Source organism: Peromyscus leucopus, chromosome 15 (assembly GCF_004664715.2).
Source record: "Peromyscus leucopus breed LL Stock chromosome 15, UCI_PerLeu_2.1, whole genome shotgun sequence".
In the NCBI taxonomy this organism is placed as follows: domain Eukaryota; kingdom Metazoa; phylum Chordata; class Mammalia; order Rodentia; family Cricetidae; genus Peromyscus; species Peromyscus leucopus.
Window position 1 is genome coordinate 36078810 of NC_051076.1, and position 23391 is coordinate 36102200.

The 23391-nt window shown below is 42.1% G+C and overlaps 1 protein-coding gene across 2 annotated transcripts; it reads left to right on the plus strand.

Moving 5' to 3' along the window:
* The first annotated feature begins 2701 nt into the window (after positions 1–2701).
* On the plus strand, positions 2702–22273 carry LOC114689960 (dimethylaniline monooxygenase [N-oxide-forming] 4-like). Of its 2 annotated transcripts, none has more exons than XM_028864435.2 (9): positions 2702–2955; positions 6523–6713; positions 8069–8257; positions 9255–9417; positions 11500–11642; positions 13557–13744; positions 16468–16817; positions 20826–20895; positions 21577–22273. In XM_028864435.2, exons 2-9 carry the CDS (start codon positions 6582–6584, stop codon positions 22010–22012), a joined length of 1671 nt encoding a protein of 556 aa, XP_028720268.1. In that variant the 5' UTR covers positions 2702–2955; positions 6523–6581; the 3' UTR covers positions 22013–22273. The 2 variants fall into 2 exon arrangements, with proteins under 2 accessions (XP_028720268.1, XP_037067220.1); XM_037211325.1 differs by having other exon boundaries at positions 6574–6713.
* Positions 22274–23391: the final 1118 nt, after the last annotated feature.

A 23391-nucleotide genomic window follows, 5' to 3' on the forward strand; every position in this document is an offset into this window, starting at 1 on the left:
GGCTTACACTTCCACATTAGTGCTCATTGTTGAAGGAAGTCAGAACAGGAACTCAAACAGGGCAGGATCCTGGAGGCAGGAGCTGATGCAGAGTCCATGGAAGGGTGCTGCTTACTGGCTTGCTTCCCCTGGCTTGCTCAGCTTGCTTTCTTACAGAACCCAGGACCAGCCCAGGTTTGGCACCACTTACCACTGATGATCACTAATTGAGAAAATGCCTTACAGCTTAGTACCATGTTAGCATTTCCTCAACTGAGGCTCCTCTCTCTCTGATGACTCTAGCTTGTGTCAAGTTGACACACACAACACCAGCCAGCACAGAAGCAAATGGTGCCTCCTTCTCAACTCAAGGGACTCTACAGTTGTGTTTGCCTACTTGTTTTCACATCCCATGTTAAACCTAACTCTGTGAGATACCTTTTCTAGAGAGGAGGTAGGGCAGGAGGCGATGAGTGATCCGAGAATGATCACCAAGTAGTCTTGTGCTCAGCACTTTGTTTAATATACAGTCCTTTGATGTGGGTTTTTTCTCTTCTCCTGATTTGCTGTTCTTTGGGTCTTATGAGGCAGGGTCTTGCTATGTACCTGTGTCTGGCTGGTACTAGTACGTAATCCAAACTGATCTCAAATGCACTGCAATCCTTTAACATCAGACAACTGAGTACAGGGATGACAGTTATGAATCATCACTCTCAGCTTCGGGATTTATTTTTTCTTATACAAATACTGTATCTCAGAGTGTTTTCCTAGTTTTCTTTGGGTCTAAAGATTAGTCAAAGTTCAAACTCTGTTTGCTATTTCTGAGGTCCATTCTCCTTTCACCCTAGCTTGCTCTAAAGTAAAAGACTCCCAAATAAACTCAGTTAAAATGGAAGAGCTACAGATTTGGAAATACACAATGAGCCAGAAACCACCACCCCACAAACTTCTCAGAGGGTAAGTTTGGAATAGGAAGCCCTGAGAAATCCCTCACTGCAACCAATGGAGTCTGGGAGGTCTGAGGACTCAGAACTTCTCCTGGCTCCTTTTACTCAGCAAATCCACTTTGTATTTGTACCTGGGGCTTCTGACCTGACTGTGAGGCAAGTTACAAAGCCACAGGGACAGAGTCCCCAAGACCACCTAATGGTGCAACAGCCAGCCTGAGCAGAGGGGGAAAGAGAGCCTCAGTGACAGGGTCACAGAACACCTCAAGCCTTCACAGCACGCCCATGCTGGCTCCTGGGCTGAAGGTGCAGCTATAGACTGACTCTGCCTCTCAGAGCAGGGCAGATATCAGATGAGGAATGCTCATGCTAGATTCCTCTTGCTGGGCCCATGGGCACAATACACATGTGCTCTCCTGGTTACCAAGGCAAATCCCACTGTTATAAGTGGTGCTTGCATTCAGAAATCACAGAGGGAAGTACAGCTAGAGCCCTAAAACGTATTTTACCTGCAAATAGGGTGGTGGCATGTGATTGTAATCTCAGCACTGGGGAAAGTTCACACAAAAGGATAGCAAAATTGAAAGGCTACAAAGACAGAAAGCATATAGAGAGATCCTGTCTCAAAAGGAAGAAAGAAAAGAGCCTAGAGCCTTGAGATATTAGGCTCTTGCTCCCAAGTGACAGCATTTAGCTAAACTGAGCAGACCACTGGGCTTCCCAGTAGGGTCTTATCTATCCACCTTTATTCTTGTTGCCTTCTTGACTCCTCCACGTGTTTGCATTTCTGACTTCCGGTTCTGAAAATGGTCAGTGAACCATGGTGAAGAACTTCCTTGAGCAACAAGCCTAGATGGACCACCGTCACTATGGTGGCTTGCAAGCATTGAGAGGAAGTAAGAACAAGCCCTAATTCCCTGGTATTACTACCACTACTGCTTCCTCAGTCGCTCTTCCTGAGACCAGGTGAACGTCTAGAAAGGGTTTTATGTCCTCAGTTTTTACAGCCCCCTCTGCTGACCCAATCTGAAGGACACACCCACTTGTGAACCCTAAAAGTCCAGACCACAAATCTGTAGTTAGAAAATACCAAGCACCAGGCAGTGATGGTGCATGTCTTTAATCTCAGCACTCAGGACACAGAGGCAGGTGGATCTCTGTGAGTTTGAGGCTAGCCTGGTCTACAGAGCGAGTTCCAAGACAGCCAGGGCTTCACAGAGAAACCCTGTCTCGAAGAAAAAGAAAGGGAGAGGGAGGGAGGGAGGAAGGGGAGAGAGAAGGGAGACAGAGAGAACACCAAGCATAAAAAAATGTGGTGGTCTGGATTATTTTCTCCTTTTTTTTTTTTTTCATAGCTTCTATGTTGGTTTAAGAAGAGAATCATTCTTAGAAGGTATGGCCACTGGTAGGTTCCCCATACTGCAATCAATGAACCCATATCATTCACATATGGGCAGTACTAAGTGTACTTACGTTAGCAAACTAATAATGAAGCCATTATGCTGGAATATATTGAGAGGGTGAAGGAAGTTGGTGAGGAGTAGTGGGCGGATCGGATCATATTTCACTGAATACATGTAAAAAAAAAAAAGTCTCCAAGAATAAAAATATATAATTAAGACAGAGAATGAAGTCAGGGTGTCGCTGAGAAGGATGAGAGTTTGGCGCCCTCTAAAGGCAGCAAAGATAACAGTGCCTTGAAGTGCTCGCATCCAGCCGAGGGTGTGGGAAAGAGGCGGGACTCCTTTCTTTCCTATCTGAAAGCTGCACTCTGAGTCGTCACTCAGCCCTCCTCTCCCCGGAGATTGCGGAAGTGTCAAGTTCGTATTAACCCAACTCCCTGTTGTCAACAGCATAGTAGAAGCAGCAGCTGGCTTTTGTGTTAAACCGAGAAGAGTCTGATCAAAATCTGTTGTCTTCTTAAAACAAGGCTCTGACATAGAAACTTCTTCCTTGTGTCATCAAACAAACACACTTTTGACTTCTTACCTTGGACTTTGAGTCCGAGGATCTGCTCTCTGCTTGCCAGGTAAGTGCCCTGGATTGTTTTGCCTTCAAGAGGAAATTTTTCCAGAAACTCCTCTTGCAGAGGGTGAATGGAGAGAGTGTTTTTGCAGGAGTGTGATGTGACTTGCTTCCCAAGCCTGTTGCCTGAGGTTAGGGCAGTAGAATTAAGGAGGACAGAAAACAGAGCATAGCTGGAGGAGGCCATCCAACAGGAAGGGCCCTGTGTCAGTCACAGCCATGGGTTCTTCCGTGATCCTACTCTGACTCGGGCTGGTCTTAGAATGATACACTTGGAAATGAGTGACACTTGGAAACCCAAACAGGAAAAGCACAGCAGAGCACAGTGATCTTGAGTTGGATGAGCTCATCATCAAATGGCCATCTCCGAGAAACCCTAGTTGATTCTACAATCTGCTAGTCGCATGTGTCTTTCCAAACCTCCAAAGTATTTGCTGGCCGCTGAGGTATGAGGTGGAGTTCCGGGGTTGAACAAAGATCCAAGTTCAGAACTTCGGGCCTCCTTTCTAGCCAGAGAGCAACACAGTATTTCTCATGTTTTAGCATTCTTTATAATTGACAGAGCTGGCATATGGTGCATTTTCTTAGTCCTTCTAGTTTGAATTCAGAGCTGGTTATTTGGCTCTGGATTTTGCTTGGCTGTTTGTTGGGTTTGGGGTTTTTTGTTTGGGGGTTGTGTTGCTTTTTTTTTTTCCTTTCTTTCATTTGTGGATTTGTTTTTTATTTTACGAGTAATTTGGTCTCAGACACAATACTTCCAAACTTGATAGAAAGAGGAAGCTACTTTAAATGTACTTTTCAAGAATTTTGGCCAAGGTCACACATCTGGTTAGAGGCAGAAACAAGTAGAACTCGGGTCTCTGCATTTCCATCTCATGACCTTCCCTTACTGATATAAAGCACACTTTCAAATGACTACCTCCATCAGAAGATCATGGCACCTAAATAGCAATATTGAAGTGTACAAACATGCCTCTATTGCTAATAATCAGCCCTGGAGAGACCGGTGCTGCAGTCCAGTTTTACCCCATGGTCCTCTCTAGACTGGGAAAAGACACTCTGCCAGGACTTCGCCAGGGCCAGCTGCTGCCACAGGACCTACCACAAGCGCTGTCGTATGTCTGCCTCTCTCCTCCTAGTGTCAGGTCACAGCCTGGCTCAGTGCTTTTGTTATTCCTCAGACTATTTCTCAGATGTAGTCACTGAGTCTCTGTCATATTCCCACTCTCACTCAGTCCCTGCACCGAGAGGTCCCCGGGGCACAACAGTGAATGGACTCCTTTGCTGCTAGTCTATTCCACTTGCATATTCTTTACTTTACCATTCTTCACTTTACCAGTTTAACTAACAACCCCTTCTCCTCAGACAGAGCAGAGCAGAGATCTGACAGCTTCTGACCTTCACTTAGTGGCCTAGTAATTCAAGTGTTCTTCTCAGTGAAGGCCATTTGTTCCTTGTTAGGAGCAATCCAGGTGTTCTCAACTCAAAAGAGAATCCACAGGTATATTTGCCATGTTTTCATGTTTCCAAACTTGTTGGTAAAATTTGTCCACAGAAACACTCTCTCCTGAGGAGAAAGGGTGGAAGAAAGGAAACAATCACGTAGAGAATGAACAGCATGTAAATATTTTGTGATGGGTCCTTTTATGTAAATAATATGATATTGTTTACACATTCCATTAACATAGGTATTTTTCTTATTTTACCAGCAGTACATCTGAGAGTGTTTTGGTCAGTTGTTGTTGTTGTTGTTGTGTCTGGAGGGGAGGCAAGTCAATAACTTGCCCTTTTGGGGCGGGGGGGGGGGGTGGGGTGGGTAAAAAAGACAGGGTTTCTCTGTGTAGCTCTGGCTTTCCTAGAACTCACTCTGTAGACCAGGGTGGCCTCGAACTCACAGAGATCCTCCTACCTCTACCTCCCTGAGTGCTGGGATTAAAAAGTGTGGATCACCACCACCTGGCCAAGGCAACTCTTGCAAGAGAAAGCATTTAACTGAGGGCTTGTTTACAGTTTCAGAGGGTGAGCCCATTATTATCATGCCAGGAAGCATGGCAGCATGCAGGCAGGTGCTGGAGCAGTAGATGAGAGCTACATCCTGATCCACAAGCAGAAAGAGAGAGACTTTGGGCTTGGCATGGGCTTTCAAAACCTCAAAGCCACCCCCAGTGACATACTTCCTCCAACAAGGCCACACCTCCTAGTTCTTCTAATCTTCTAGTTCTCAAATAGTGCCACTCCCTGGTGACTAAACATTCAAATATATGAGTGTATGGGTCCATTCTTATTCAGTAGCAAAGTTCAAATCTTATTTTGCTGCTTCTGAAGTCCATTCTTCTTTCACCCTAACTCCCTCTAAACTAAGAGACTCCCAACTGAACTCAGTTGAAACAGAAGAGGTACAGATTTGGAAATACACAATGAGCCAGGTATGGAGACACCCAATCTCATGGAATGCAGAATACCAGTATGTTTGGAACAGGAAGCCCTGAGAAATCCCTCAAACCTGAACAGAGGGGAAGAGAGAGCCTCAGTGACAGGGTGGCAGAACTCCTCAGGCTCTCAGCTCAGCAGCACGCCCATGTTGGCTCAAGCACCAGATGGGCACCTGTGGGCAGACTCCACCTCTCAGAGTGGTGCAGATATCAGCAGTGAGGAACACTCATGCTGGGTTTCTTTTGCTGGACCTGTGGGCATCATACACACATCCTCTCTTAGTTCCCCAAGGCAAATTCTACTGTGACGAGCGGTGCATGCATACAGAGTTGCTTCTACTGCAGTGTGTGTATTAAGTTACTGAACATAGCCCCAAACTTCATATCTGAAAGCTGGAAACTATTACCCCAGGCTTGGTATTATTATTATTGGTGATCAAACAGGTTCCATGTACTTCTTGACTGATACTATTCTTTTCTTGTATAAATTGCCCATCCATGTCAATTTGCCCAACTGGTATATTGTTTTATTGTTTTTTTTTTCCTTTTATTGAAAATAGACTCTTTTCTCATACACATTTTCTTTTTTATTATTAATTTATAAGTTTATTTTACATATTAAGCATAGAAGTATTTTCTGTATTTCAAAATATTTTCTGTAGGTTATTAACTTTATTTTATTTTTAAAAGTTTATTATTTTAGTATATATGAGCATTTTACCTGCATTTATGTGAGTGAAGTATGTGCATGAGAGGTTCCCAAGGAAGTCAGAAGAGGACATTAGATCCTCCAGGACTGGAGTTACGGACAGTTGTGTGGTATCATATGGGTGCTGGGAATAGAACCCAGGTCCTATTGTATAATATTTAAGGGTCCAGCCTTAAATTTATACAAATCCAGGGGCCCAGGAGAGACACTACCATCAGGGCGGGAATGAATCTAGTTGCTCAGAGCTCTTTTGTTCAATTTGTTTATTTGTCAGTCACCGTCATTCAATCACCAGTTCAACTCTCTCAGATCTCTTCATTTCCTTAGTTCCCTTCCTTCTCAGTTCCCTCAAATCTTCAATTCTCCCCGCTCCTCCCGGGGCTGGTCTACATCCTATCCCAAACAGTAACACCTTATGTTTTGTATACAGCACAAGATTGTAAGGGTCAACCCTACAAAACTTTCCTTGACGTTCACACAGAGCATAACATGGCCAAGAAAGTTGCAGTGATTGGAGCCGGTGTGAGTGGCCTGTCATCTATCAAGTGCTGCTTGGATGAGGGCCTGGAACCCACCTGCTTTGAGAGAAGTAATGACTTCGGGGGACTGTGGAAGTTTGCTGTGCGTAGTCCACATCTTCCTATCTCAGTAATCATAATCCAGTCATGGGCTGCTTCTGCTCACTTGGTGATCCAAACAGGAGTTCACTGCATCAAGATAAATATGTGTGTGGTGCCATGATAGACGCTGTGTGGAGTGCAGTCTGAGATGTAAGGGGCCTTAGAAATGGGCAAGGCATAGGCAAAGACATGGAAAAGAGAATGGAAAAAAAGAGTGGAATCTGATAATATAAGATCCACATAGTTTGGAAGTTTGTGATGATTTCTGTACTTGCAAATTCTGAAGGTAGCAGAGTGCCACATCCTGCAAACTGGACAGTCTTGGTAAATAAAGAGGATTACGCACTTGTGAGGATGAAGTTGGAGTAAAATAGTGGTGATCCAACTCCCAGACCCTGTTCAGATCTTATGGAAGACTCATTCATTCAACATGTACCTATCATGTCCCTCTGCCAGGATACAATGGCACACAAAACAGGCAGGGACCCCACCACCCTCCACATAGTCGAGAAAAGGACAGAAACAGTAAGGAGGTTGTTGTAATGGAGCATGAGAAACTCTGAAGTTCAGGCCACCAGTTCTATGGGGCCCCAACAGTTACCTGCTGCAAACCCTTAATTAAGTCCTGGAAGGCCTTTAGGACAAAGTGACAGGAAAAGAAGAAACCTGAGAGAAAAATGGAGATGGGCTTCAGACATATGAAGTTCATTAGTGCCTAGAATATAGATGCTTTTGCTATTTTGTTTTTGAGTGATAGAGATCAAGACCAGAGAGTGGGTTAAGGAATACAGGAGGAAACAGATGTTACCTGCCCATGATGAATCTTTCCTGACAGTGGAGATAGAAGGGAGGGAGAAAAGGCTAATGAGGGGGCTGGGTTTTGTTCGTAATATTAGAGTCCCTCGATATTTTTAATGCTAATGGAAAGAATACAATCAGTAAATATGCACTGAGTGTAATAAGGAAAACTATCAAGCAGTTCCCTAGAGAAAGGTAAGAAAAGAAATGTCCAGAGTGAGTAGAGGGAGTCACTATGACAGGTGAAGAAGAAACAACCAGCCAAGACTGACCATGAGCTTTATAACTGTGAAATCATGGAAGGACAATTTTGTACTGTCATCAGCTTATTTGTGATGGGGCAAAGATACAGTGCTTAATTATTCCAGTCCCAATAAGGATGTCTTATCACAACAGCATGGGTGCCCAATGCTGGGTCTAGAACTTTTTAAAATTATAAATAGAATGCTAATTTCTCTGAACCCCCTTCAGTTGGACACCCATGAACCACCAAGGCAACCTGGGTTCTCTTCTACTTTGTTCCTTCTTTCCTCCAGACTAATTATATCTCCACTACAGGAAGATTCCAAGGATGGGATGACCAGGGTCTACAAGTCACTAGTGACAAATGTCTGCAAGGAAATGTCATGTTACAGTGATTTCCCATACCGAGAAGATTACCCCAATTTCATGGACCATGAGAAATTCTGGAACTATCTTAGAGAATTTGCTGAGCACTTTGGCCTCCTGAAATATATTCAGTTTAAGGTAAGATAGTTTGGGTTATGGAAAGTTCATGAATGGAAGCTAGCCCAGTCAGCAAGTGAATGTAAATAGATGATTAAATTAAACTTTTCTTTGATTTTTATCTTGATTTGAATAAGATAGGTAATTTCCTTACTGTTCCTTACTCAAATCATTAAAATACTGAATTTCCTGATTCCTCCTCTAAATGTCAAAGTCTGTCTTAGGGTTTCTATTGCTGTGAAGACATACCATGACCACAGCAACTCTTATATAAAGGAAAACATTTCAATGGGGCTGGCTTACAGTTTTAGGGGTTTAGTCCATTATTATCATGGTGGATCATGGCAGGACATGGCGGTGTGCAGGTAAACATGGTGCTGGACATGGAGATCAGAGTTCTACATCTTGATCCACAGGCGGCAGAAGTAGACTGTGTGCCATACTGGGTATAGCTTGAGTATCTGAGACTTCAAAGCCCGCCTCCATGGTGACACACTTCCTCCAACAAGGCCACACCTACTCCAAGGCTACACCTCCTAATAGTGCTCTCTATAGGCCAAGCATTCAAACATGAGTCTATGGGGGCCATTCCTATTTAAACCACCACACTCTCATTTGGGATGAAACTTAGAATTTTTTTCCTGAGAATAAAGTAAGAATAATTCTATTTATGAAACCCATTGCGAAGAAATGACTATAACTCTCAACATACAAAGTATGGTAGAGGAGAGTTTGCATTCCTGGCTTTTCCCAGTGCACCAGGAATTATAATTCACTTCCTTCTCATCAAGAAAAAAAGTCCTGCTTTATTCTTTCAATAAAGGGATTCAGTTGTCCTACGTCCTGGTCCACATAGGAGCACCTGTGAGAACATACATGTTGCTTAATTTCTCTAAGAATGAGATAATATATTTAAAAACCTTATTCAGATCATAAGTTGGTCTACTTGAAACAGCAGGGGCTTATTATATCAGTCACTGTGTAAGAGTCAAAAGAAGTGTTTGTCTTTTGCTTGTAGACTACTGTGTGCAGTGTAACAAAACGCCCAGACTTCTCTGAAACTGGCCAGTGGGATGTTGTCACAGAGACAGAGGGCAAACAGGCCAGAGCTGTATTTGATGCTGTCATGGTTTGTACCGGGAAATTCCTGAGCCCCCGTTTACCTCTGGAGTCCTTCCCTGGTGAGTCGCTTCTACCTGAGATCATCAATACTCTTTCAGTTCTTCTAGAAGAAAAACAACTTGCTCATAATTGAAAATGCTTCTGCAGGCTTATAGACAATGGTTTTGTATTTGCTTGGAAATTATATGCACAAAATTACTTTGAATGGTAAAAAGTACTGTTTTGTGTACAGTTTTACTATTTATGAACTAATATAATTGCTGTGGTTGGAGCCTTATCATACATGCCCACTTCAATATAATGATCAAATAAGACTTAAAGTATCAGATCTGTCATTTTTAAGAAGGCTTTAATTTGGGGGGTTGAGTTACAGGTCATTTGAATCAGAGCTGGTCTATTATTTAAAAACTTGAAGTAAGAGAATACAGAAGCTTGACAGATAGTTTTTAAAGAAAATATACCAGAAATTATATATTTAAATTAATACATTCACTCTTTAAAATTGCCTGTTACACCTCTCAGATCAGGATGCTTTGAAATCCCCTTTGAAAACAGTTCAACACATTCTTTTCGACATACTCATGATCGGCAAACCTTCATCTTTGAGGTCATAATCAGTTATTTAGAAAGCTGGCATCCACTCAAATTCAGATGGGACAAATAAAGTTAGGGAAGTGAGGATTACTAAAATGTAATAAAACTGCTCCTGTTCTGCCAGTTCAGAGTGACCTTGAAAGCAATTAGTAAGTAAAGTTTTGAATGTTTTCCTTTATTTTTTATATGTTCTTGTGATCATAGTATTTGTTGTGCGTCATATACATACAGTGCTTGTGGAAGTGCCTGTGTGCAGATGCACAAAGGTGAGAGGAGGAGATTGGGTATCCTGCTTTATCACTTTCCAGCTCTTATCCTTTGAGACAGGGTCTCTCGCTAGCCCTCCCGCTAGGCTGATAGACAGCAAGCCCCAGAAAGCATCCTGTCGTCACCTTGAACAGCACCTGGGTCCCAGGCAAAAGTGAGGCCATAGCCAGCTTTTCACAGGGGGCTGGGGTCCAAACTCAGAGCCTCATGCTTGCATAACAAGCACTTTTGCCCACTGAGCCATCTCTCAGAAATCTTATAAAAAGATCAATCACAAATAAATAGAATATCCTGTTCAAAAAATGTTTACTTATAGGAATCAGTGATAATTCAACCCATAATTTCTCAAGAAGCAGCATTCAAAATGGTGTCTAGGTTTAAACTCAGGGACTAAACTCAGATGGATCGTCAGGTTTGATGGCATGTCTCTTAACCCACTGTGCCCTCTTTTGACTCCTCATCAATGTTTTTATACATGTCCATCTTTGATTAAATTTATTCTAAGCTATTTTGTTGTAGCTATTATATGTGGAATTGTTTTTATTAATTTCTATGTCAGAACTTTTTCCATCGGTATACAGCAATAATACTGATTTTTGTATGTTGGTTTAGTATCCTACGATTTTGCTTAATTGGTCTTTTGTGAGGTTTCACGGGGGGGGGAGAAATCAATGGTGTTTTCTGTATAGAAAATCATAGTATGTGCAAACAATGAAAACTTCCTTCTTTCCAAACTGAATGCTCTTATTCCTTCCCTTGCTTTACTGTTCTAGCTAGGAATTCCAGTAGTCCACTGAGAAGTAGTAATCACAGGCACCTGTGCTCCAACCTAGAGGATACAGGGATGCTTTCAATTTTTTTCCCATTTGATATGATGTTATCCATGGGCTTATTTTACAAAAACTGTATTATGTTCATGTACATTCACAGTGTGCATACCACAGTGTCCAAATAGACTTCAGAGGACAAATGGCAAAGTCAGTTCTCTCCTCCCACCATTGGTTTCTGGGACTCAAACCCAGGTTGTCAGGCTTCTCAGTAAGCATCTTAACCCATCTTAGGCCATCTCTCCAGCACTGATCGGTGTTTTTAACAAGGCAGGTTGTAAGAGGTCTGTACTTGGGCTCACTGAATTCCCGGAAGACTTGTTCTTCACACTTCTCCTTCCTTAAGTAGTGATACAAGCAACATGCTTCTGGGTTTCTGGGACTTCCCTATCATTGTTACTGTAGAATTATAGCTTAAACATTTCAGGTCATTTCATCCTTCCCCTCCCTCAGGAATCCATAAGTTTAAAGGGCAGATCCTACACAGCCAGGAGTACAGGATTCCGGATTCCTTTCAGGGCAAGCGCGTGTTGGTGGCTGGTCTTGGGAACACCGGAGGAGACATCGCAGTGGAGCTCAGTAGAATGGCAGCTCAGGTACACCATTTCTTTCTTTCTTTCTTTCTTTTGGTTTTTCGAGACAGGGTTTCTCTGTGTAGCTTTGCGCCTTTTCCTGGACTCACTTGGTAGTCCAGGCTGGCCTCGAACTCACAGAGATCCGCCTGCCTCTGCCTCCCGAGTGCTGGGATTAAAGGCGTGCGCCACCACCGCCCGGTTCAGGTACACGATTTCTAAATCAACGTCTCCACTCTTATCAGCACGGGTAGTGCCGACAGAGAAGTTATCAAGACTGTAAACACCTTCCCAATTGGTAAATTATGTTGGCTTGAGGCAAGTGAGGAAAAGCCCCAAAGTTACTCTTGGTCTGCTATTTCAGGAGATACACAACTTGACTATGTCCAAAAGACTCCAGAAAAACTATGTGAATGCCTAACCACAGGCATTGTTCAAAAAATGATCTTTAGGGGGTAAAACCAATTAGGCAAACTATTCCACAGAAGGGAAAACTCTCATTCACATCCTTTCTCCTTCTCTCCCTCTCTTCCTCCCTCCCTCTCTGCATCCTTGTCTTCATCTCTCCATTCTGCACACCTATTCTCTGTCCATCTCCCCACAACTGTTTCTCACTTTTCTATATTGAAATAGGATCTCACTATGTAGCCTCACCAAGTCTCTTGCTTCAGACTCCCAAACTCTGGGATTACAGGCAACCAACACCTAGCCATCTTTCTTTTACATTAAACCCTCTGTAATTCTGTCAAAACCCCATGTTAGAATCTAATGGTAAGGTTGTTTGCCAAGTGTTTCTGAATTAGTTAGGGTTTCTATTGCTGTGAAGAGGCACCATGACCACAGCAACTCTTATAAAGGAAAACATTTAACTGGGGTGGCTTACAGTTTCACAGGTTTAGTCCGTTATCATAGGGGGACATGGTGGCGTGCGGGCAGGCATGGTGCTGAAGAAGGAGCTGAGAGTGCTACATCTTGATCTGCTGGAGTCTGCGTCTACACTGGGCGTGGCTTGAGCATAGGAGACCTCAAAACCCACCTCTACAGTTGCACACTTTCTCCAACCAAGCCACACCTCCTAATAGTGCCACTCCCTATGGCTTATGGGAGTCAATTAAATTCAAATTACCACAGACTCCAATACTTCTGCTAGAAATCAGATCAGTTCTTTGTTTTAATATAGAAGAAATCTTCAATTTTTAAGTATACATGATGATTTTAGAAATTCTAAACAACTCAAAAGTTAGAGATCTATTTCATGTGCATATATTATAGGAAAACTATTAGATCTCAAAAGGATAGATTTATTTCTAATTTGGTTACAATTGCTTTTCTAAACCTTTTGGTTCTCTATTATTCGTGTGTTTTTAAAAAAACATTGCCAGACCAGAGCCTAGAGAGCTAGCTCAGTCACACAAATAAATACTGGCCACAAAAGCATGAGGATCAGTGTTCCATCCTCAGGGCCCACATGCCAGCCTGTGTGTACTGCTGGGGAAGCAGATTCCTGGGGCTCACTGGACAGCCAGCCTAGCCTAATATTTGAGCCCCAGGTACAAATGAGAGATCCTAACTCAAAAGAAACAGGTAGATAGCTCCTGAGAAATGACACCAGAGGTTGACCTCTGGCCTCTGCACATGTGCACACTCATTCACACATATCTGCACCCATGTATGCCACAAACACACATAGAATCACCAGACAAACATATTGTACTCACAAATATTACAATCCTATTTTCATAATTCTTTAAATGGTATGTTGAAGATACTTAACATATATAAAACAAGTGATGTGTTTTCAGGATAATTATAGCAACAAGAACATATAGTCACATGTAGATCTATGTAAGAAAACCAGAATATAATTTGAAATACATTAAAGAAAAAAAAGACTTCAAAATATTGGGCATGTGTTTATCCGTCTTGTTTTTCTTTCAGGTGTTTCTCAGCACTAGAACTGGTGCCTGGGTTGTAAGCCGCTCTTCAGGGGGTGGCTACCCTTTCAATATGATGATGACAAGAAGATGGTATAATGTGATTACACAAGTTCTGCCTTCGTGTTTTATAAACTTAGATAAACAGCTGCAACTTAATCATGAGATTTATGGATTAAGAATTGCAAAAGGGTACTTAAGTTTTTATTTCATGGGAAATCTTTGGTTCATTTTCACTAATATGTATAAATTTCATGTATCAGTGAAGTTTTGTACATGCATATAGTACCTACCATTCAAAGATAACCTTTTTTCTCCATCCTTCCTTTCCCTGATATCTTTCCCATCTCTAATAGTCACTATTCTGATCTTAGCTTCCACATATGGAAATGAAAGTGCAATACTTACTTTTTATTTTATGTATTTTATGTAACATATTCTTTGAGTTTCTCAGTTTTTCTGTAGCTGGAAGATTCTGTTCTTCTTTAGGCTGAAAATATTCCAGTGTGTGTGTGACGCTTTTATTCTTGGATTTCTTGATGAGCATTAAGGCTTAGCTATTGTGAATAATGCCCCAGTTAAAATGGGCTTGCAGATATCTCTTTGGAATGCTGATTTTATTACTTTTGGATATATACCCAGAAGTGAGATAGACAGATCATATGACAGATCTAGTCTTAATTTTTGTTGTTTGGTTAGTTTCTGTTGTTGTTTTGGAACCTCTCTATGCTGTTCTCCATATATGGCTGAAGAATAGTTTACATTCCCACCAATAGTACAAGTATTCCTTCTTTTCCATATTTTCACCCACATTTTTTTTAAAGAAAAACAATAGCCATTCTAACTGGAGTGAGACAGCATCTTGTTGTCAGTTTAATTTGGGTTTCTGAGGGGAAATTTTAAATCAACATTCCTCATACTGTATTTTTCAGAACTTTACATGTTCAAAAACTATAGCACTGTCTTAGTTTTTCCTGTTATAAACTTATTTCCCTAAGACATATTGGGTAATATTAATTTAAGGTGTGTTACTTTAGTTTATATTGCATTTGTTTAACTCTGAGAAGCTGTGATACTTTGTCTGTCTAAAACACCTGATGGTCTAATAAAGAACTGAATGGCCAATAGCAAGGCAGGAGAAAGGATAGGCAGGGCTGGCAGGCAGAGAAAATAAATAGGAGGAAAAATCTGGAGGGAAAAAAGACGTAGCCAGAGAAAGAGGAGGACTCCAGGGGCCAGTCACCCAGATACACAGCAAGCCACAGAGTAAGAAACAAAGAAAGATATAAAAGAATAGAAAAGGAAAAACCCAGATGCAAAAAATAGTTGAGGATAATTTAAGTTAAGAAAAGCTGGCTAGAAAAAAAGTCAAGCTAAGACTGGGTGTTCATAAGTAGTAATAAGCCTCTGTGTGTGATTATTTGGGAGCTGTGTGGCAGGCCCCCACAAAAGAGTAAAAACAGCCGGGCAGTGGTGACACATGCCTTTAATCCCAGCACTCAGGAGGCAGAGGCAGGTGGATCTCTGTGAGTTCGAGGCCAGCCTGGGCTACAGAGCAAGTAGTCCAGAACAGGCTCCAAAGCTACACAGAGAAACTCTTGTCTCAAAAAAAAAAAAAAAAAGAGTAAAAACAAACAACAACAAAGACATTGCCCACAAAGTTCCACAGTAGTTCTTGAAATAGGCATATTCTCTATCTCATAAGAACAATAATAAATTCACAGTGCTAGAATCAAGTTAAGGATGAAAACTTTTCTTTCCAATTTGAAGGAAATTTAATTTGGCTTTGAGGCATCTTGAAACTGCAACTATCCAGAAATACAATGCATGCAGCATCAGTGAACACAGATGGTTGACTCCCAATACATGTGATAATAAATGTCTAGACTGACCATGATTAGAAGTGTGAATTCTTAACAGGAGTTCCTAAAATAATGTATCTTAATATACTACTCTATAGAATTACATATTGGGAAGAAAAAAACTTTGAACTTCATGTGATGTCATTAAATGTGATTATTATTATATATTATTAATATATGCCTAACTCAAATATTCTTTAGCAACATCTATTTAAAATTACAAGAAAAACAAGTGGAGATAATAATGTGAGCTTTCAGTTTTATAAAGACCACACGTCTGATGTGATTGTATAATGATGAAAATAGCCATCTGTGTAAATAGATTAATAGTTTTTATTTTTGGAGAAATAGTTTCTAACTGATTTCCTCTTGACCTAATATAACTTCTGGAGGCCTGAGTGATACGGAATCCTAAATTCATCATCAAATCATTAGTTGTATACTCTACTTTTATACTTTAAGCATTTCTGTGCTATGGGTATAGCTCAGTGGTAAACCACTTGCCTGGCATGTGTGAGGCTCTTGGTTCAATCTCCAAAGTGGAAAGGAGGAAATAAAGGAAGAAAAAGAAACAAAAACACTGCTCTAGAAGTGAATTCCAACATATAGAGTTACAAATAAAGTGCTGGTGAGATTGCTTGGGTGTAAAGTCATCTGCTACCAAGACTGAGAACCTGAGTCCAGTCCCCAAAACATGCAGAAGAAAGAACCAGCCCCTGAAATTTTTCCTCCTTCTCTCTCTCTCCCTCTCTCTTTCTGTGTGTGTGTGTGTGTGTGTGTGTGTGTGTGTGTGTGTGTGTGTGTGTGATATTTTTTAAAAGGGAATTGTAAATCAACTTAGGAAAGAGTCATTTTCCACATACCTTCTACAAAGAGCAAAGAGACAGCATGTTCTATAAACAGTGATTATTTATCAGATTGCCAACTTCAAATTAGATACTGGTCAACTCACTTCCTTGACTTGGCAGATAATTTAATTCAACTGACTGCAGAAATCATTTGCAAAGGTCCCTTGTAGGTAATGATAGTGAATATTTTTTTCCTCTGCCAAAGGAAAAAACAAAACTTTATTGTGAATGATGAGCTACCAACCTGCATCCTCTGCGGGAAAGTCACTATGAAAACCAGCATAAAGGATTTTACAGAATCCTCTGTCATCTTTGAAGATGGGACAGTAGAAGCCAACATTGATGTAGTCATCTTCACTACAGGATATGAGTTTTCTTTTCCTTTCTTTGAAGAACCTCTCAAAAGCCTTTGTACAAAGTTCATGCTGTACAAGCACGTCTTTCCTCCAAATTTGGAGAGACCAACATTAGCCATCATTGGCCTGATCAGCCTCACAGGATCTATCTTAGCAGGCACAGAGCTCCAAGCACGATGGGCTACAAGAGTATTCAAAGGTATGTTTGCTCTCTTGAAACACAAATGCTATCAATTGAACCTTAAAATCAGTGCCCTGCCTTTTACTTAGTCAAACAGACATGAGCTAAATATAAATTACTAAAAGCAAACTTAATGAGCAATTAATCATATATGTGTGTGACAGTATAAGAGATGTGCTTAGGTCATTCTGTCTGACTGAGGGCAAGCTGTGCTGATTCTGTGGAGGGGATGAAGTTACACAACAGAGTTGTGTAGTGGGTAGCTGAACTGATCAAATTGTTTAGATTAACTGAAATTTAAAGATCCCATTCTACTCTAGTTCAGTCCTACCATTTATCACTAAAAGCCAAATTTTATATTGCTTCCAAAGAATGATATTGAGATAATGCATCCTGCGAATAAAATCAAGATCTTAGGAGAATGGTTATTAGCTGTGTGACAGAGCACAGCTCTACACTGCAGCCTTACAGCCTGAGCTGTTTCCTAATCACAGACACCTCCAATCAGGTAACGAAAGATCCTTGGCTTCACCACAGAAAAGAATTTCAGGATGAGCCAGTATGAAGCAGGCCTGGAGTTTTTTAAACAAGGCTCTTCGGAGCAAAGTAAGGCACATCTTGGCTTTTCAGACAAGTGTCTTTACAGTAGCCATATATAGTGGGTCTTTTGGATTCTTAAGTTTCATCCTGGAGGGCTGCAGGGGAGCCTGAATGAACTCAGAGGGTGGGACCTACACCCTGGATAGAATTACAGCTGATAAGGAAAAGCTCCAGGTCTGAAGACTCACAGGGCATGTTTTAACTGTCTTCTCTTTGATCTTCCTAGAAAACATCTAGGGAAGAAGCAAAGCCATTCTTCAAAGTACACAGGTTTAGGCCTTAAAGCATGGCTTGTTTCTATTTTACCATTCTGTTCTATGTTAAAGGAATCTTGTGTCTATGTGGGCAGCTTTCACAGCAATTATTAATTGTGCTGGAATTCTTGATTCTCATTTGGTGAGAGGCTTCAACCAGATTCCACATCCCCATAATTCCCCCTGTGTTCTACCCTCCTGTCTCATAACTGTTCACACATGCTTATAAAAAAATATTTAACCCTGGGTATCACTCACTGTCAGTTACCGATCCGAGAAGCTAAAGATACCAGAGATGGAGCTTATGCGGTCCGGTCCCAGCGCTGAAATTCATTAGCTGTGTACAGACCTCTTAAGATCTCAGGTCCTTTGTCTAGATAGCATTTTTTTCAAGGTTATTTTAATGGGTGCTTTCTACAAAGCAGTTAGCAGAGTACTTGAGCCACCTTGAAAACCCACTAAGTGATAACTTCTGCTCTTACGGTTGGCATCCTGCCACACAATTAGGTTAGCAAACGTTTTAAAGAACTGCATCTGTGCTATTTTTATATAAAAACAGCATTCACATTTGGGCCAAGCAGGTATCCTTAATAAATAAAAAACAATCACCAGCAATCCTGTAATTGAAATAGCACACCAACCTTACTTGAAAACCTGTGCTTGGGGCTGAAGAGATAGCTCAGAGCCTACGAGAACTGTATGTTCCTGCAAAGAACAAAGATTCAGTTCCCAATACCTATATGGCAGCTTATGACCAGTGTCAAGGGACTCAGCACATACATGTAGGCAAGACACTCATACACATAAAATAATAAATATTTTTAAAGCAGCATGTGCTCTCATAAGTTCATAATATTCCATTTATGCTTATTTATTTGGTTATTTATGTGGGTGTATCTAATCTGTGTTTTGTGGGGCTGGAATTTGAACACAGGGCTTGTGTGTGCCAGGCAAACACTCTACCCCTGAGCTACATTGTCAGCATTTTTTTTTTTTACACAGGCTTTTACTAGAATTTCCAAGCTGGCCTTGAACTTGTGATCCTCCTGCCTCAGACTCTTGAGCAACACAAATTACAGGCCTGCACCACAAGGCCTGACTGCAAACACGCTACTTGAATGAAAGGAGGGGGCAAGACAAGTTTAGAAGACCCTTATATGGCAGGAAAGGAATCTGAACCCTTCATTAAAGTACCAAACATCTGTATTTCTTAAAGCCAATTAAAGTGCTTTCACAGCACTATCCAATTACATTAAAACCACAGAAGACCCTTCAATACCTGGTGTTGTTTGTGCATAATAAGCTGTAAAATGCTTATTAAAATGATACAGTTGACAAGACACAGCTTGATTGGCTCATACCACATCAGTAATTGTGTGGTCCACTGGAGAGCTTCCAAGAGGCACCTCAGCAAACAGTCTTGCTAGTTTTTGACAAGATAACAAAACCCTGGCAGAAAACACAGCACAGAGCTGCATCAGTCCTTACTCTAAGGATAATGCACCACACTCTAGGGTTGCCACTTGGTACCAGGCAGGACAGAACTGGCCAGAACAGGATGGGGGACAAAGTGGATTACCAAGGTCATCAGTAGCCTAAGTCAAGTAAGGGAAGCTGGGGGGTTGTGGCGGGGGGTGGGGGAATGACAGGTTCACATAAAGTAGGTAAGGGTAAAGTTCCAGGAAACCAAAGGGACAGAATGAGATTTTAGACGCCAGGAGCTGGGCCACTAGAGAAAGGTCAGAGTCCATGCAATGGGCTAAAATTAAAATAAGCACGGGCAGAGTTCAAGTTCTGCGCCTGTCCTACAAAGGAGGTTTGTCACTGCTCTAGAAGCATGGGACCTGGGAGATTAGAGCCAAATAAATAAGGCAGACTAAATTCTCATGCCAGCTTTATTCAAAACCTCAGACAGTTTATACTCTGAGGGTTAAGAAAGGTTACATAGGCCTGTGGTGGTGGTGCATGTCTTTAATCCCAGCACTCGGGAGGCAAAGGCAAGCAGATCTCTGAGTTTGAGGCCAGCCTGGTCTACAGAGTGAGTTCCAGGATAGCCAAGGCTACTCAGAGAAACCTTGTCTCAAAAACCAAAGAGAGAGAAGGGGGGAGGGAGAGGGAGAGGGAGAGGGGGAGGGAGAGGGGAAGAAGAGGGGGAGGGAGGGGGAGGGGAGGGGGAGGGGAGGGAGAGGACAGGAGGGAGGGGGAGGGAGGGGAGGGGGGAGGAAGAGGGAGGAGGAGGGAGGGGGAGGGAGGGGAGGGGGGAGGAGGGAGGGAGGGGAGGGGGGGAGGGAGGGGGGAGGGAGGGGGAGAGGGAGGGAGAGAGAGGGAGAGAGAGGGGGGAGGGAGAGAGCACATGAGTAAAGTTCTTGTGAGTTCAGCTCTATGCAATCACAAGGACAAGCTGCATGTGGCAAAAGAAAAATATTTTTCCCATAGAGGTATATAAATGATCATTTAATTGAATAACAGCAACAATCAATAATGAGTAATCTGAAGTAAACCCACTCTTATCCACTACACCTGGGAGGAGCATGAAAACACGGTCCAAGAACAATTCCATGTTTTGAAGAAACTCAGGTCACAAGACTCTCGTTTTCTTGGAGTGTTCTCACAAGCACTCAGTTTTCTTCTTACACTATTCCATTCCTGGACCATGTTCCAACAGAGGTGGTCCTCACAACACACCAGAGAGAGCTCCTCCGAGGCTGAGACTGATCACACAGGAGACTTCCCGATAACAAAACTACCTCCTACAACACATCTGACCTCGCAGGGTTCTAAGAGTGGTGACTCTAAATGTTTCCTTTTAAACAACTAATGGTTTTAACACACATGTACACACACATACACAAGAATCACACAGGAGTGTTACACGATATTATACAGCTTGTGTTGAGAGGGAGAAGGGGGCAACATGACAGTGGATGTGGGAGAACTCCAGCAACTGCTGGAGCAGATGTGATGTCTGGTGTGGCTGGCAGAGCTGAGCGTCTGAGAACCTGGCAATGATGTTCCCTAGTTAATGGGATTTTACCTCCAGGAAGTTCCCTGTTTACTGCACTTCCACACTAAATTCCGAGGAGGGAGCAGAGGGAGGCCAGAAATAGAAGATGCAGAACTTAAGAAGAAGGAAAGCTAATGTCTTTACTGTTGCTCCTGATCTTCCTCCCAGGACTCTGTAACATACCTCCATCCCAGAAACTGATGGCCGAAGGCACTAAGAAGGAGCAGCTCATTAAAAGGTATGAAGCATAGTTTGCTATGAGGTAAACATCAGTAAATGCTATTCAGCTACCTGTGACCCTGTCTTCCTGCCTCACTTTCATGCAGCCCCAGGAAATCCCACCTTGCAGGCTGAGTTTCATCTGTATGTGCTCAGTCTCCTCTTTCTCACCCCTTAAATTTGATGAGCCCCAAAATTAGATCTTACTCCCAGATGGCCTCATCCTGGCCTGTAGTTTTAAATAGCATCATATAATTGTGGTGTCTGTATATGAACTTTTTTTGTTGTTGTTGTTATGTTACCTAGGTTAGGCTTCAACTCCTGAACTCAAGTAATCCTCCTGCCTCAGATTCCCCAGTAGCTGGAATTATTCCTTTCCCTGTCCATATAGGAAATGCTTTCTGATCCTGTTCATTCATTAGCAGCATCTTATTTGGACAGACCTGGCTTAAGCATCATGTCATTCTTATGTTCTAAATGCTTTCCTTTCAACTTCCTATAACAAATTTGCCCTCACAGACATGCTTGCTAAATAAACTCCCCTTGGTCTTACTTTCCATCATAGAAAAGCATTCCCAAAATAAAGATTGACCCTAATATAGCAGTAACAAAGTGGTAGGGTGAGAAGTAAATCTTATAACTCAGGAAATGCAGAACAGGGGGTGGTTAATGAATATTTCTTATCTTTTTTTGCCCATAGGGGTGTGATTAAAGATACCAGTGAAGACAAACTCAACTTCATTTCCTACATGGATGAGATTGCTCAGTGCATAGGCGCAAAACCCAATATCCCACTTCTGTTCATCAAGGATCCAAGACTAGCTTGGGAAGTTTTTTTTGGACCATGTTCCCCTTACCAATACCGCCTAATGGGCCCTGGAAAATGGGATGGGGCCAGAAATGCCATCCTGACCCAGTGGGACAGGACCATAAAACCAATGAAAACTCGAATTGTTCCTACGTCCCCTGAGCCGACCTCCCTGTTACGTTACTTAAAAGTTTGGGGGGCCCCTCTTCTACTTGCCTCTCTTATACTTACCTATAAATCATCACTTCTTCTTAAACTGGTGCAAGATAAACTGCAAGGAAGGGTCTTCCCTAACCGTGTGCTATGGTTCATCCCCCAGAGTCCATGAGTCGGTCTCCCATGTGACAATGGAGGGAGTACCCAGGGTACCCTTGGTGCTGCTCTCGGATACTGCATCAGTCTCCATAGGGTGGGTTGTCATAAAGCATGGCTCCCTCTTGTTTCGTAACTTTTTTTTGTGCATGTATTTGCCCTTCAACCTTTCTACCATGTAAGGACACGGTACCCATCTCTCACCAGAAGCTGCCACTATGTCCCTTGAACCCTCCGACCGCCAGAGTCATGAACAAAATAAACTTCTTTTACTTGACTCGGTTCGTGTATTCTGCTGTGGTGATGGGAAATGGTCTGAGATGCCTAGCTGCTGGTTGCTGAGGATTAATATGATTTGTTGTGAAGGCTGCACCAAGTCATGATAGTTCCACCTCAAGTGTTTTGTGTATGCCTCCTCTTTCTCATCATAGATTCCAAGTTCAGGTCCAGCCATCTCTTGCCAAAATTCCAGGATTTTCTACTTTGGTCTCAGTACCTTCATTCTCATATTGCTTTCTAATGTAGAGTCTACCCCTCTACCTAAAGTTGTTCTAAACAAATGTATGATTACTATTTCTAGCAAGGTACTGGTAGAAACAACTTGGAACTCAAATTGGCTTTTCTGTCAGTTATTTATTTTTATTTGTGTGTGTGTGTGTGTGTGTGTGTGTGTGTGTGTGTACAACGCGCATAATGTGGAAAGGGCCAATGTGTGCCATGGCACATGTGTTGAGGTCAGCTTTGCCACAATGGTTTATCTCCTACTTTTATATGGGTTCAAGAGACAGAATGCAGTATGCCAGGCTTTCAAGGTAAATGTCTTTACCTGCTGCGCCATCTCACCAGCCTGTGACGTTTTAATATAGAGATCATGTTAAAAGATGTGGGCAGTGGAGGGAAATTATAATGAAATAACTACCCCCCCCAAGACTGGTAACAATGACTTTACTATCCTGGAACCTAAAGAAGCGAAGGAAGAAAGCAATTATTAAAATGAAAAATATCTACACAGAAAGAGCCACCTAACACTTGCAGTACCCTTCAGCCAGGCGGTAAAGACAAAACATGATGACCCCCAAAAGTCAAAACCTGAGAGGAAAAAAGTCTCTTTCTTTACTGATCAATCCTTTGGCAATGTTCCCCAGTGGCTGAATCCAACCAAAACCCAGAGGCCAAGTCCTCCCACGAATATTGCTCAACAGTCTCCTATGGTTATCTTGCTGTGTGTGGACTTTTCTGAAACTCTGAAACACAGAGGATCCCCCCTGTGCAGTGACCATACCTAACATACTATTCTGTTATTTCTCTTCTCTTACTGTGATACCCTAGTTTCATTTCTGTTCCTGTGATAAAAGACCCTGTCAGAAAGCAATTTAGGGAAGGGTTTATTCACAG